A 16,755-nucleotide genomic window follows, 5' to 3' on the forward strand; every position below is an offset into this window, starting at 1 on the left:
ATATATTTCTGAGACTGCTTTCATTTGTCGTATTGTTCTCGTCTGCCATGTGGTATTCAAGTGCAATAGGGGCATGGCCGTGAGTTGGCTGCATACTTTCATGTCAGTATATTCATTGAACAGACCCTGAGAATGTGAATTGAAAGGCAGAGTTTGTTTCATAATATTTTATGCACAATATTAGCAACTGAAGCATTTTTTCCTCCATAGCCCAGATCTGCCTGTGCCAGCCACCTAAATATTTGGGATAAATAGGCATATGCTAAGAGGCCTAGCAAAAACATTTTTTATTTTCAATGATAAAATTTTGAAAGACATTAGAGAAAACGGACCAGGCCTTGCCACTTCCTTCGCACATTATTCAGGCAGCCATATTGTTGAGGTAGCATGGGCATAGCATCCCTTTTGTTTCCAGAAGACAACATTTCAAAACAGACTTCCAAGTCCTCAGTCTCTAACAAGCTTTCTGTCCCCTTTTCCTAGATGTCCCCTGAGCCCTGAGGTTTAGGAGTGTGTGGTAGATTTTGTAGAATGACCACACGAATAGACATGCTATCATGAAAAGGGGAAATCTCATGGGGCCCACTCCTAGACAAAGAACTCTAGGCAACTGATAAATGTTCAAAGAGGGAGAATCAGTGTTCCCCAGGATGAGCCCCTTAATTGGTCAGCCCTGAAATCACATACATACAGGCAACACTAAATGGACTCAGCAAGATGTATTTATATATTTATGCACACTCCCCCACATGCACACATATGGGTATTACAACAATAATTAAAGAAATGAGGCTGCAAATTTGAGAAGGAGATAAGGAATGAGAGGAACATGGGGGGGGTTGAATGGAGAAAGAAAAAATATAATTATATTTTAATTAACATTATTTTAAAAACAGAGAGAGACAGAGAAAGAGAAACAGTGCAAAGTTAAGCAAGCCATAGGAAGCAAACCAGTCCTCTGGTCCTCCAGGGTTTCTGCCTCAGGTCCAGCTGAAATCTTGCCTTGTCTTCCTTCAATCATGGACTGTGATCAGGGTATGCAAGCCAAACACCTCTCCCATCCCCACAAAAAGTTCTTCAGTACAGAAAAAAAAAGAACTAACATTTATTAACATTAATTTTTCAAGGAGTTATAAATTTTATTTTTGGGATCCCAAACTCACAGGCCATTAGAGAGTAGGCCTTTATGCTTCTTTTATGTGCATTCAAATTTAAAATAATTCTGTTTTAAACAATCTCAGAGATGAATCGGGGTCACTAATTTGTGACCTCTGAAGATGTAAATTACATTTAATTAATTTAATTCACAAGCTATAAAATACATAATATTAAGTATGTCACCAGGTTTTAGTATCATCATAAAGCTGTGAAATCATTACATCTGATTTCAGGATGCTTTCATCATCTCAGAATAAAAACCTGGTACCTATTAAGCCTCAATTCCCATTCCCCTCTTCCAGTTCTGGACATCAATAAAACCACTTTCTATTTCCACCCATTAACCTGCAGATTTTATTTTTTTCTTTACACCTGAACAGTCTGCCATTACTGTCATTACGTATGTGTGTCCCATTTTTCTTACTCATTCATCAGCTGGAGGATATTGAGCTCCCCAAGTGTCAGTGCTGCAGGATGTCAAGTTTTTTGGTCGTATGTCAAGAAGTCTTATAGTTGGGTCACATGGCAGTTTTATTTTACTTTATTTTATTGAGAATGTTCCACACTGATACACTGATCTCCAGAATGGCTGCACCAGTTTAATTCCACCAACAGTGACGGGGGGGGGCCTCCCTTTTTCCCCATCCCCTTGCCACCATTTGTTGTCAGTTATTCTTTGATCTTACACATTCTAGCTGGCGTAAATGTTATACAGAATGAGGAAAACAGTCCCAGAAAGACAAACATTGTAAGCCCTCTTGTTTTGTGGACCATCACTCTAAACCTTTTTATTTGAGGAAAGACCCTTTAGTAACCGTAGAAGCCAGGAAAGTAGATAAGGACTATTGTGGGGGTTGGGAGGAGGTAAGGGAAGGAGGAGCTCTACCTAGAGAAAACCAAAGTCAGACACATGTGCTATGAAGTTGAAGAAGGGAAAATAATGGGATGAATTTTAGTTGGGAACCAGGAAGTGTAATGCAGAAGTAGAAAGAGAAAGAAGAGATAAAGCACACTCAGAATGTTTGAGGAAGCTATAGGAAAACATATTATTTATAAACTTGCTTAAAATACATATAATATCTCTAATATATAATATATATGCACACAAATATGTATGTTTTAAATGGAATTATGCCACACAGGATGACAAATGCTGTCACCAAGAGTCACAGACTATCCAATAACATTCCCAGTGCCAGTCATGGGAAACCTCTCTTCAAACTGTTGATCAGGAGTTTCCCAGAGACTCTGAAAGCAATATGGGCTATTGTCATTGCCTTTGATCCCCTTCCATTGCCTTATTTGAAAGTAAGACCCATTTGCTGAAGGATAAACACACACTGGGCACAGGACTCCGAGGACTCTAGCTGCCACTGACCTGGAAACTTTCTTCCTGAGCACTAGTTCCCATGATACCAGGAAGGTACTATGTAAGCACAAGCTATAAAGGCTGTGAACCAGAACGATGATTATCCTGGCAAGATGTCGCCAATGGTATAATAGTGTCATTATGATTTTGGAGGTACCCAATATCTTTCTAATTGAAATTAAGGCCTGCCCTTTCTGAAGGGAGGTGAAATATGGTTGGTCTAGGGGATAGGAATTTGCAGACAGGATGGAATATAAGGGATTAAAGTAAAAATTAGAAAAAAAAATAAAGTCTGATTAATAGGGAGGAATTCATGCCTGGTACTATAAACCAAGGCAGCTACCCATAGAACAGGCATATACCTTAGAGTAAAAACTACTACCACCATTTTTCTAAAGCAATTTAATTGCTAACTACATTCTAAATGTTTATCCCTTTACCCACAAATAAATGTAGCTCTCACCCCTCATCAAAGGAATTTGATTTAACAGCTGGTAGTGACTATGACAGACACCTGCCACTGTTAAATCAGAATAAGAATCCTTGCAGTGGCCAGTCCCAGTTGATACATACACACTGCAACTAACAGCCCAGGGGACTTCTCAGAACTGGAGGCAGAAAATCTAAGAGACAGAAGACCTGGAAGCCTGCTGTTAGTGTCTTATTTATGACAGGGAAGCTGCAGCCATGTGATCTCAGCAACATGGTTACCTAAATAGCATCCGCATAATGACAGCACCAATCAACATGGCAATGCGAATGATTAAAAATTTCACAAGGCCCTACCTCTAGGTGAAGAACTGTAGGCAAGCAATGCCCGCTAAGATGAGAATCCATTTTGTTAAGTTGTCCAATCCCAAGTTCTCAGCCCTAAACACACACACACACATAATGAACACTAAATGGTTTTAGTCGGTCATTAATTTGAGGATAAGTGAAGATGGGACAAATGGGAGGTGCTGGAGAGGGAGAGATAGAAATGATATAAATATAGGACTTAGAAATTTAAAGAAAAACTACATCTGTCTCTACATTTGCTAGTTCTGGATGTCATAAACAGTACGAAATACATAAACAGTCATACAACACATGGCACTTTTGTCTATCTGCCTTCACTTTGCATAGCATTTTAAGACTCAAGATTTTTAAAACATTTTGATGAGTATTCCTTCGTACATACGTATAACTTTTCCTTATTGACTCATCTAGCTATTATGATTAATGTTTCTATAAAAATCCATGTACAATGGCCTTGAATTGAAGTTTAAAAATTAATTTTGTAATTTGTATATTAACAAGTATTGATAGTATGCATACTAAGATTTAAAATAGCTCGTGTGTGTGTGTGTGTGTGTGTGTGTGTGTGAGTACATGTATGCATGTTTGCACTCTTCAACTTGTTTTTTTTTTTAGTGTCATCATATCATTTTATTCTATATCCAGAAGATCAACACAAATAGGCACTTGTGTTTTGACCTACAAAGGGGGTTTCAATGTAGACATTCTCAGGACTAAATTAGCCTATGGAGGTTTTTCTTGTTAATTCATGTGGGAAGACCCAGATTACTGTGGGCATTTCATAAGCTAAGCCCTGCACTGTATAAGAGTAGAGAAAACAACCTGGAGTATTATGCAAGCACGGATGTCTTTCATTTTCTTTGCTCTTGACAGTGGATGTGATGTGGTTAACTGCTTTAGTTCCTGCCTTGACTTCCCCAAAATGATGTAATTTGCAATTACAAGCCAAAACCCAAAACAAAACCTTTCCTTCTTTAGAAAAGGAAAGAGGAATTTTGGGGTTTTTTCAGCAGTTTTGATTTGTTTGCACATTTTTGTGTTGCTTGATGAACACAGAACTCTGTGTGTTCTAGCCAAGTGTCCTGTCACTGAGCTACATTTTTATCCTTATCTGTTTTTGATAGGACACACTTGTTCCATAAGGTCACTGTGATGATTTGAATGAGGCTCATATATGTGAATGCTTGTACCTTACTTGGGGGAACTGTTTGGGAAGATTGAGGGTAGTATGCCAATAGAGGTGGGCTTTGAGGTTTCAAAAGCTCTTGTTTCTAGGTAGCTTTCTCTCTGACTCCTGCCTGAGGGATTTTCTGGTACTAAAAAGAATCAACCAATCAAAGATTGTATAAATGTAATCCCAGAAGAGGGTGAGGTTCTAGGCCAAGCAAGAAGATCAACTTGTGAGTCAGGGGAATCCCTGCATTGAGGCCCAAAAGTAGCATTGTATGAAAGCTGTGAAAGTAAAGCATGGATTGTTTTGGAGACTCCAATATGTTGAAGATGTCTGCTTTTTGGTTTATCTGCCACATAGAGCTTCATATAGAGTAGAAGCAGCCAAAGAAAGGTATGCTGCAGTCAGCATCACTCCAAGAATAGGGCTAAGCTCTTTGGTACCAAACATGGAGCTACAGGATTTGGAGTTTAGGCTTCTGGGTTTCAATCTTTCTTTGGTTCACCATTTCCTCACTGTCCCCTTTCATCGTTTTTAGAATAGTAATGCATATCCTGTTACATTATATGTTGGAAGTGCATAACTTCCTTTTAATTTACAGGGGTTATAACTAAGAGATTGTGTTAAGTCTTAGAAGTGACTTTGGACTTTGAAATTGTGTTAAGATTGAGGTATAATATGGGGACCTTTGAAGTTGAGCTAAATGTATTATACATTATATGACTATAAGCCTGTGGGAGCCAAGAAGTGGAATGTGGTGGTTTAAAAGAAAATGGTCCAATAGGCTATGTTTGAATTCTTGGTCCCCAGGAGGTAAAGCTGTTTGGGAAAAAAAAATATGAGGTATGGCTTTGTTAAAGGAGATCTGTCACTTGGGGCAGATTTTGATGTTTCAAAATTTTCCATTTCAACATCTTTCTGCCTTCTACATATACATAATAAGGATGCAAACTCTCAGCTACTGTTCCAATGCCACACTTGCCTGGTACCTGCAATGATGACCGTGAACTCAAACTCTAACATTAGTTGTAAATCCCAATAAACTAAGACAGTTGCAGTACACCAGTTTGACATGAGTTTTAATAGCAGATTGATGGTGAATGGATCACATTTCTTTAAACAAGGAAACAGTATTCTAAAGATCTTTATCCCAATGCTATGACATACTGAATGTCTTTTTCATAAACTTCAGAATAGGCTGACATTGATTTGTGAAATTTACATTGATTTCTCACTAACAAATGATGAGCTAAAATATTTTTGGGTTTTTTGTTATATTTGAATTGATGATTGCATTCAATTATGTCCTAGCAAATTTAAGACATGAATTCATTGGTATTTACATTGTTCTACTAAAGGCTAATGCTACCGTGACTTTGCTTACTTTCTCCAGAAAACTAGACTTACATTGCAGGACTGTAATGCTTTTTTCCTAAAACAGACATTAAACTGCTGTTGTCGGGTGTTATTTGTAGCTCTTTAGACTGTCAGAACATTTATTTATGGATATACAAAAGAACGCTGCCAAAGTCACATTTTTTTTGGCCACATGAGAATGACATTATTTAACTAATGAGTAAATACAACACATTTTAAACACATCGTAATTTATTTTTTATTTACTTTGGAGGTGACAGAAATCTTTAAAAAGGTGAAAAGGTGGGACTTGTAACTAGGAGGAGGAGACAAACTATATGTAACACAAAAGCAGAAGGGGGCTCGTATTTGGCAGAATCAACAAACTGAAGAATGACAAATGTGACAGTATTTTAACCCAGCCAAGCCAAAAAAAAAAAAAAAAAAAAAAAAAAAAAAAAAAAAAAAAAAAAAAAAGAAAGAAAGAAAAATAGGGCAATGGCTTAGTGCTGCAATGAATAGCATTTTCAAGTTGGCTTTGTATACTTAATGTATGGTTTCTGCACTGTTTTACACAATATATTATGGGCTTGCAGTAATTGATATGTTCAGGATTTGATGTGCTTTAGTGATTTGACTTTGTCTATGCTTGCTGGTCAACACACAAACATAATTTTTTAACACTGTGTCACAATATTTTCGTTTTAATTTTGTGTTTGTTTGGATGGTACATGTGCGTGTAAATACCACTAGAGGCAATAGGAGTGCATGAGATGTCCTGGAGCTGGAGTTACAGGGACCTGTCAGTGTGGCTGTTGGGAAAGTGGACTTGAGCCCTTAAAATAGTTCATGCTCTTAACCACCAAGCCACCTCTGTAGCTCCAAGTCAAGTGTAATTTTTACTTCTAAGATTTTTAGAAGGAATAACCAGAAAGTTAGTTGATATTTGTATTTACTAAAATAATCCTAAAATTAGAGGTCCAGTTTAAAAAAATAAACATAAGCAACCTATGTATACTTAAACAACTAATGTGTACTTAAAGTGATAAATGTTTGCAAGTTTAAGTAACACCAAGAATATTAAAATACTACTTTTAATTAAACCCTTACTTGTTCATAAGTTACATATTTCATGTTAAAATGTGGTACACTATCCAGGAATCTGCAACTTGCTTTTCTATACATTCTAAATGTTTCCATTTGTTTCTAGACAGTGTCTTCATTTTCTTGCAAAGCTACACTTTTCTTTGTGATTGTATTATAGTTTATTTACCCAAGTTCTTTTTCATATGTATTTTGGCAATTTAAATATTTTGCGTTAACAAAATTCACTTGTGAATGAATTATGTAACAATTAAAAACTATTAATATTTATCATGTTTAATAATGAAAAATAAAGACTGGTACAATGGTGCACTTAGGAGGCTGAAGCAAGAGGATCACTGTTCACCTGAGTATGGTCTACATTAGAAAAAAACTCAAACACATACACACACTCTTTTTCTCACACACTGTGTTGGTTTGAATATGCTTGGCCCAGGGAGTGGCACTATTAGGAGGTGTGACCTTGTTGAAGTAGATGTAGCCTTGTTGGAGGAAGTGTATTAGTGTGTAGGCGAGCTTTGAGGTCCTAGGTCAGGCTTCTCCCAGTATGGAAGAGACAGACCCTCCTCCTAGCTGCCTATGAGATAGTCTCTCCTAGCAGCAGTCAGATCAATAGGTAGAGCTCTCAGCTCCTCCTTCTCCAGTACCATGTCTTAGAAGCTGCCATGCTTGCCAACATGATAATGGACTGAACCTCTGAAAGTGTAAGTGAGCCCCAATATAATTAGTGTCTTTTATAATAGTTGACTTGGTTATGGTGTCTCTTCATAGCAATGAAACCCTAACAAAGAGACACAGGTGGTAGAAGTGGGGGATAGAGATAGAAAGACAATGAGACAGAATGTAAATGTTACTTAATTTTAATACTCCACAAGAAAAATTTTAAAAAGACTTGACATTCTAGGCATGGTGGCATATGTTCCAGCAGTTGGAAGAGACAGAGGCAGGCAAATCTCTGTGAATTCAAGGCCAGCTTGCTCTACATAATGAGTTGCAGGACAGTCAGGACTACATAGCAAAACCCTGTCTCAAAAAATGAAAAAACAAAAAAAGGATGCCAATGAAGAAACATTAGTGCATTACTTATTGTATAGAACAATTGGAGAGCAAAATGTGGCGATGTTGGCATTAGTATGAAAGAGCAATAGTGTTCCAGACCTCACTGACTAACCCAGGTAGACAAAAGCTGAGGCAAAGGATGAAGCATATATGTGTGTGTGTGCATGTAGGTAGGTAGGTCTCAGCCAGGTGAGACTATACTGATAATGGCCTTTGGCCTTGAAAATGGATTTTCTGAAAATGTTGAGGTAGAAACTATTCAGTCTGTTCTGAGTGATTAAGGTGTCTATCATTCCAGAAACCACTTCCACTGATAATCAGCTCCTGGGTGCATGTGAACAAGTGCTAAAAGGTGGCTTTGTGTCTGCTGAAACATCTCTGTTAACTGAACTTTCATCTGGAAATGAGAAGTACAAATAAGAAATAAGGGGTGAATTTATTTTAAGTAAATTTACTATTAATTATCGATGGGTACAATTTCCAACATTTATAAATCTTCCATTTTGTAGAAAAATTAATGTTATTTTCAAATTACTGGAACAGTGATTTACACAATTATTTACAATGAACTCAACCTGTCTTTGTAGAAACATAACTAAGTTTAAAAGTATCACTGTCATAATCATTTCACAGTACCTTTCCGTATCTATGCCACTTAAGTGGCAGGTGTATCAGTAAAAATCCAGCAGGTTCAATCATTAGGAGCACAATCATAACAGGAAATATAATCTACTTAATTCCAAATAAAACTTTTTCTATTAATATATCAATATTTTCCATTCAAAAATAACAAAGCAAAATAATTAGAAAGCATCGTTTTCTTATTTCTCTTCTATAAAAACAAATATATTTTAAATTAATGTTAGGAAGCTAGCTAGGTTAATGAGTTATAACCAACAATTCTAAATATTTTAGAAGTTATTGGTTTCACTGTGAGGCATTTGCAGTGATAGTTGTTTTTTTTTTTTTTTTTTTTTGCCAGTTATAACATTAAGTAGTGACAATTTTCCATCATACCTGAAAATAAGAACATCTTATTAATCAGTAATACCATTTTAAAGGCATTATTGGCGTTATTCACACATTTTTCCACTTAGATTTTGAATTTGACAATTCCTCAATAAGAGCTCAAATATGGAAAACATCAATTCAAAGGAAAAATTTTATTTGGATTAGAATCATGTTTGAGAAGAGAATTTGCTGTTACATGCCATAGTTGCTTTTCTTCCAGCTGAGATAATTAAATGGTAGATTATAAGAAATATAGTTGAAATTATAATATAGTACATTTTATTTGATTGACACTGAGTATATACTTAAATTTTAAATGTTTGATTTTATAAGAAAAATTTCTTCTGGTATATAATATGCATAACCGTTGCCCAAAAATGTATACATCTTGCCCTCCCCTCAAATTTATATACATAGTAGTCCACTTAAAACCAGCCCTCTTATAACTTACTGAATATAATTTGCTCTTTATTTATAAATGAGCTACCCTCAGCATATAAAATATATAGGCATGTATGTTATACATACAGAATAAAAATATTAAAAGGATAAATGAAAAAAGAGCAGAAAGTGTTCTATCCCTGTAAGATCCAGACAGAAAGCCATGAAGCCATGATAATTAGTGAGACAGTGTAAAACACCTGATAATTTTCAATTTTGGCAAACACTGTACAGAAAACGTCTAAGCAATGAGAATAGCAAATCATTATCCAATAATTCTTGAGATGTTTCCATTGAAATATCCAGTGATGTTGTGGTCTTCTAATATGTAGAAAAGAAGACATCTGAACTGTTAAAAGCAAACAAGCAAGAATCCACTCAGTTTGAAGTGGTTAGTAACAACCCCTTCTTCAGACGTGTAGGCCACCAGCATCTGAATATACTGGATGACACATTTCAATGGACAGATTACAAATTCATCCTAGACCTTTAAGGGGAGTAGCATCATGACAGTGGAGGCAGAAGTCAGCCCCAAAGGAGACTGACCCAATCTTAAGTATCAATGAAACCAAAAAATTAAATGTTTCTGGAGGATTCTTTCTGCTGCATTTTCTTTATTTCAAGCCATAGTTCTGCTTGGACGATCATGCAGCAGGTGGCTTATGAAAAAAAAAATCAGAGTCTATGAATAGCATCATTATATTATGAGACAGAATAGTCAAATTTTTATATCACATTAAAAGGCTTGCATCTTGGGAATCCATGAGGTGGTATTATTTATGGGATACCTAAAAGGGGACAAAACCCATAACAGTCAACAAGGCATATATGCATTTCAGGAGTTAAAACAATAAAGATTATTCAATTATTTTAAACTACAAATTCTATATTTTCTATATAACAAACTTCGTTATTTACAACAAATGTAACTGGGTGAACTTTAAAATTAGCAAATATCACTCTTGATAACTTTTTACTAAGGCAAGTAGTAGCTACTAGCATTGAATCTCAGCAAATGTCACCAAAAAGAAAGCCTAAAAATGGTGACCAGAAAGGAAGCCTATTAGTTTTGACATTTAACATATTATTAATGTAGAGAAACACTAGATGGCTCAGTATCTGTAGAGTTCAGAAATTTTCATGCTATCATAGTATCAAAGGAGAAAACCAAAACAAAATCAATGAAGCTTTCCAGCTATTTCTTTCCCCTTATCTTTCCTAGGTCATCATCATACAGCAAAAATACTCAGGATAACAAAAAAGTAACAGAACATTTTCTAAAACAGTATTTATTGTTTCAAAGTTAAATTTCTCATTGCAATGTTGAGTTTTCAGTTAAACATTTCTCATGAACAGAAAGAAAACAAAAGTCTAATTTAGTTACGGTTTTATAGATATAACCTTTAGAATATTAGCATCAATACCAAACAAAATAAGGTGTTGTTAGTACAGAAGTAGGCAATTAAAAAATGTATCCTAAGTATGCTTAAGAATATAGAAAAATGTAATATAGTCTAACTTAGGTGATCAAAAATTTTATCCTGAGTATAATTGAATATGAAGAAAACAGGCAAAGGTAATACAATCTAACTTTAAATTTTTATGCAAATAATTCAGTTTTATTACTTAAAATATAATCTCATGTTCTGGTGATGAAACATTTGCTTCATATTTTTATGCCATTAAACTGATGATGCCAATTCAAAGAAATGCTTGTCAGCTTTCCATAAACAGATTCCCTTTACAGGACTGAAGTGTACATTTTATATCTTAAACCAAGGCCATCATCACAGAAAATACAAGGATTAATCTTCATTTTTCCTCTAAATATAAAGCTTGAAAAATAAAAGCATGTTTAACTTTCATGGAAACTATGAAACCAGAAATCAATACTTTCCACTTAAGGTAAAAATCTGAAGAAAAACTGAAGAATTATCAGCAGTAGCTTCCAAACTTGCAATTATGTTTAAATTAGTACTACTGATGGTATGCATTTCATAACATGCTAAGCCATTATTTTCATATAAACATTCAATAGAAGCTAAAGTTCAAAGAATATTTCCATTTTATTTCAACCTGAATTTATTTAATTAATTTAAAAGACTTCACAAATGTATTATTTTCACTAAAAGGAAAGTGACTGAGTTTTAGAGTTTTACAGAAACTCAGCTAACAAGTTCTGACCAAAACCTCTTTCAAGAATGGATCTAGTAAGACATACTGAGAAAATATTTAGAAGTCTCAAAATTATACATTTAAATCCAAAATGGTATTATTATAATTTAATGTCCATCAGTCATTCTTAAATTCCTTTCAGTTAAAAATTAGCATTTGTACTTTTTGGTTTTGGTTATTGCTGCAGCTGATGGCAGCATGTAGACCTTCAAAGAAATCATCTGATAAAACTTTTAAAAATGCTTAAGCAAAGTCCTTAATTCTAACCATCACCAAAGATGAACCGATAAAACTTATTGAGCCTTTAATTGAGTTTCTGGGTTTTCAAACATAGGAAGAATGAAAAAACACTCTAAGCTTTTTTCTGCGTTACAAGCAAACACATTAAAGCTAACTAATGCAAGTTGTCTAATGTAAAGAGTAACTAACCTGAGATGTACCTTGCTCCGATTAACATTACCATGCTACTCACTATAAAAAAGCCCAAAGGCAGACTACAGAAGATACTAGGGTCACCTGTGGTCATCCAAGTAGAAGGGAATTCCAGTCAAGCAAACCAAAAGAGAGACACATAATTACAATATTTATGTTAAGAATCACATGATAGCAAAACAAGTTATAAAAATAGCATATTCATCAAAGCTTGCAAAGAGTTATTACTTCCAATCAAAAATTTAATCAATATCAAGGCTTATGAAAGTTAATATACAATACAGATAGCATGCCAGAAGTAGCCAAGAGCATAACACACAGAGCCCAACATCAGCTTTCTACTGGCAAAGCCGAAGGGAGCCTATGGAGAGCTTTTTGGGAGGCTATTGGTTTGGGCTTTCTAGATTCTTCTCCCAGTGATAGTAAATGCGTAATGTAATTCACCCAAGAATATATTAGAGAGGTTTTATTAATCTACTTTAGATAAGTTTAAAACTCTTTGTACAAATAATTTTTACTAAACGTGTTCTTTGAGGACTTCATACATATATTACATGCATTTTAGTCACTCTAACCTCTAACAGTCTACTAAATAATCACTATAACGTCTCTAATATCCCCCTACCCTATTAGCACTCCCTTCTCCCTATACATCCCTTGCCAACACATAGATCTTTTTGGTTTAAAAACTGATTTGTTCTTGTGTGCAAAACAAACTGGTGTAGAATGAAATAAATATGGAAGTATTGCTAAGACAAAATGGTATAATAAAACTAAATTTTATTAATTACTGGAGAACATAATTATACTTGTGACTGAGCATATGCATTGCACATATCCCTTAAATTTAAAGATTATGTACCCATGGGCTGGCAAAAGTGGGTAGAAGTACTTTCTGTGCAAATCTGGCAGCCAGAGCTGGATTCTTAGAACCCATTGAAAAGCTAGAAGGAGAAAAATCAACTGCAAAGTTGTCCGCTGCCCTATACACATACATGTGTGTGCGAAAACACACTCCTCTATACACGGTGTATCTAAACCATGTAGTACATTTGGGGATGTTAAAGATTAAACCTAGGGCTTTCTAGCTAGTCTTCCAGACCCTAGAATATAAGGTTCATGCCCAAGTGTTATAAAAATATAACCACCCTACAGGATATCATTGAAATATACCAGATAAGGATTCTCCTGGGCATATCTTATGCTATGTGGTCTGAAGATATCTGCTTCTATTTTGTAAAAAGCCTTTCTCTCTCACCATGTATTTCTTTCTCCCTTAGAAACTGGATTTTTCAATAAAGGGTTTAAGCAACCATTTTCCTTATTCTGTTTATGTTTCTTATTCTTAAATGGAAGGCAAACCATTTTCTATCCGTATTTGTAGAAATCACAATTTTTATTTTATAATTAAAATGTCTAGTTCTCTTAAAGAAAGCCATTAATTATAACTTACAGTAGCTGGTTTTTCTGATGCCCTTACAGTGAGTTCTGGTGTGATTGTGGCTAGGGGTGTAGAATGCTTGCCTACCATGCACCAAGCTCAAAGGTTCAATTCCTCAATACCACAAAAGCTAGGTGGTGGAGATGGAGGCAGAATTTCCAGAAGTTCATGGTCATCCTTTACTACATAGTGAACTGGAGGCAATCCTAAACTATATGAAACTGAGTTTCAAAAAGAAGAAAAGAAAAAAAAATAAGAAAAAGGAAGATGTGTAAAGCTCCTATCAATTTAGGTGGTACCCATTCAGTGAAGCTGTTTCTTTTCTAGTGGGATGGTCGCACATATGTCATATATGGTACATAAATATTCAGAGTCATATGTAATAAATTTATAAAGTGTTTGATCACACATATATGGTACATAGGTATTCATATATTCATATGCAATAAATTTATATTTTATGCACATTTATCATATATAGTTGTGCATTTCAATGTTTTTCTACAACTATTAAATATGCTAAATGACTGGTATAACTTCAGCAAGAATAAAATTAAGACCTGGATCTGGCAGTGAAAACCTGAATATTGGCTTCTTGGGAGTCTAGATCAGGACAATTAGGAAGTTCAAGGACTGGCTGGACTACAGACTGAGTTCCAGGACATCCTGAGCAATGGAATGAAGCCCTACTCGTGATAAAAAGTAAAAAAAGAAATGGCTGGAGATAAATAAATTGTTATGCTATAAATTAATTTTAAATGTGAATAAAAATGTATAAGAAGAACAAAAGGAGGGCTGGGCTATGGCCTTACATGTGTGATGCTGGGTTTAATCTATAGGACTAAAAAAAAAATTACAACTCTAAACAAATGAAGTCACCTTTACTACTGATGCTGGTAGAAACAAAATATAAAAAGCATAAAACTTTAAAGTTGGACATAATGGCATATATCTATAATCCCAGCAGAGGTGGAGGCAACAGGACCAGACATTCAAACTTCTACAACATAAATTCCTGGAAACCTTGGGCTAGATGAGACCACATGCAAACTAGGAAAGAAAAATGAAACAACAACAACTACTATTACTACTACTACTAACAATAATAATAATAATAATAATAATAATAATAGAAATTCAATTTTAGTTTTCCTTTACCATTTTTTTCAAATGTTACAGATTCATTGCCAATAAAGAACATAAATGGAAAACGATCAATTGCTTTTGCGAACATTATATCTTTAAGAGACAGTGAAGAAATGTGTATATGAAGTATGGGTGGAAGGGAAGAAGCCAGGCTGCTTGCTTCATTAACAAAACAATCAGCTAGTCCAAGAAGTCACAGACCCAACTTCACATTGCACTGATTTCAGGGAATAAGCAAAGAAATCAGAGCCCACATTTGTTATAGCTCACACAGAAGCCAGGACTGTGCTAGGAGCGTACTACTTATGACCAAGAAATGGAATTGCCAAGGCTCTCAAAACTGCAGTCATAGCAAACAGAAGCTAACTCACCATCTTAGAAAAGGAAGCTGAGCATGGGGTGTGCATGAGACTTAGCAAACAAATATTTTTTAAAAAGGAGAAATAGGAAACCTGGTCTCAAACCAAAAGCATATTAAATTTGGGTGTGTAAAGGCACAATTTTAAATAGGAACACCCAGGGCTAAAACTCCAGCTCACAATGACGTAGATGTCACAGGCAGTAATGGGGTAACTTGGAAGCCGTGTAATACTTCACTTATAAACTCTTTTTCAACAAAGTGTGCTATTCATTCTACTCCATATCTTGAATTTTGGTAAGGACTGTAATACTATGTCATCAAATGCAGCCTACCAGTATTTAAATCTGAATACTTTACTAAACCTGAATACTTTTCTGCCTAAGTGAATTGAAAGCTAAATAGTTCTTTATTTCTTCCTAATGGTATTTCTCAATTATAAAACTTCCAACTTACTATATTTAGTTTACTTCCTCCTGCCTGGTTTCATAGGAATTCACATTGCATCATGGTTTACTCAGCCTGAGTACTTTCTGTAAGTGTCTGGAATTAGATCTGGAAGTTAATACACCTCTTGATTGCTTTTAGTGACAAAAAAAGCCTCCCAAAAAGGTAGAAATGATCAAGGAGAGAAAAAAATAAAAGAGTCTAGTTGATTTTTTTCATTAAGAAAGGAACCAGAAATAATAATTTTACTTTTGGAAAACTGAGTTCCTCATTGACATGGCAGGGATAAATCAGCACGGAGTGATACGGCAAGATGGCGTAGAAGTGCGCTTAGGGACCTGTAAATGCCACTTGATGTCTAGAACTCTGAAGTGCTTTCAAAGTGTAAGGAACTTTACATATGTCATAACGCTTTTCTTCAGAGCAGCCTGGCTTAGTATAAACATCCATAGACTTGAATAAACTAACACACTAAGAAAAAGGTCCCTAATAAATAAAAACTCAACAATAGCCAATGAAGAACAATTTACCACTTTCTGGAGACTGAGTTGTAACCCAACCAATTGACTTCATCACAGCTTTCTTCCATGTGGAGTAACGAATTTCACTTTCTGAAATTAGAATTAGGAGAAACACACACATGCACACACACACATATGAGATGCAGATAAATGAGGTGATCAAAGTTCAATACTTATGATCAATTATTCAGACTCAGCACTCCTAACAAATCCTTCCATGCATTAAACCAAAGTGAGGCTTTACTGGAACATAGGTTGGAGAATCTGCATCTGGTGGTGAGTGGCGGTGAGTGGTGGTTACTCTGAAGGAGGAACTGTAATAGAAACTTAGCGTGAGGCTAGGGGAGATTGTGAGACAGGCTACCTGCTATGAAGAGGGAGCTAGTCACAAGAAAGTGGTGGTGATTCTAAAATAAAATCTTGCTTGATTTGTTTTCTCTTCTTGTGGGGGTGGTGGAGGTGGGGAGAGGGCTGACATAGGCAGAGAGGTGAAGTAGAATATGGAAAAACCAGAATTGAAGGAATTAGCCATTCGGTTGCTTGCAAGGTTCAAATCATAACTGCCCCATCACCATCTTAAATGGGATTTTTAAATGTGAAAATCTATAATATAAAAAGTACACAAAAGTAAACAATGATGTTGTCCAATTATAGATGCACACTCCTGCACAGGACTACTTAAACAAGTATATCTCCCTTCCCACTTTATATTTTTTAGAGTGTCTTTTCTTCTGAGACAGTGTTTTACTGTGTAGCCCTGGCTGGTCC

At 35.4% G+C, this 16,755-nt stretch overlaps 1 protein-coding gene across 3 annotated transcripts in view; it reads right to left on the reverse strand.

The window, feature by feature from the left end:
* Nucleotides 1–7,898: 7,898 nt before the first annotated feature.
* The window catches only part of GK (glycerol kinase), a 69,806-nt gene continuing 60,949 nt past the window's right edge, over nucleotides 7,899–16,755 (reverse strand). For 2 of the 3 annotated variants that reach the window (XM_080910468.1, XM_080910467.1), the window contains 3 exons: nucleotides 15,997–16,077; nucleotides 12,072–12,158; nucleotides 7,899–10,255 (listed from right to left, as the gene is read on the reverse strand). In XM_080910468.1, coding sequence (XP_080766594.1) covers nucleotides 10,245–10,255; nucleotides 12,072–12,158; nucleotides 15,997–16,077 — 179 coding nt within the window. In that variant the 3' untranslated portion in view covers nucleotides 7,899–10,244. The remainder of the gene's footprint in view (nucleotides 10,256–12,071; nucleotides 12,159–15,996; nucleotides 16,078–16,755) is intronic. The other variant, XM_080910469.1, reaches the window with a different exon arrangement.

Source organism: Micromys minutus (assembly GCF_963924665.1).
Source record: "Micromys minutus genome assembly, chromosome: X".
Taxonomy (NCBI): Eukaryota; Metazoa; Chordata; class Mammalia; order Rodentia; family Muridae; genus Micromys; species Micromys minutus.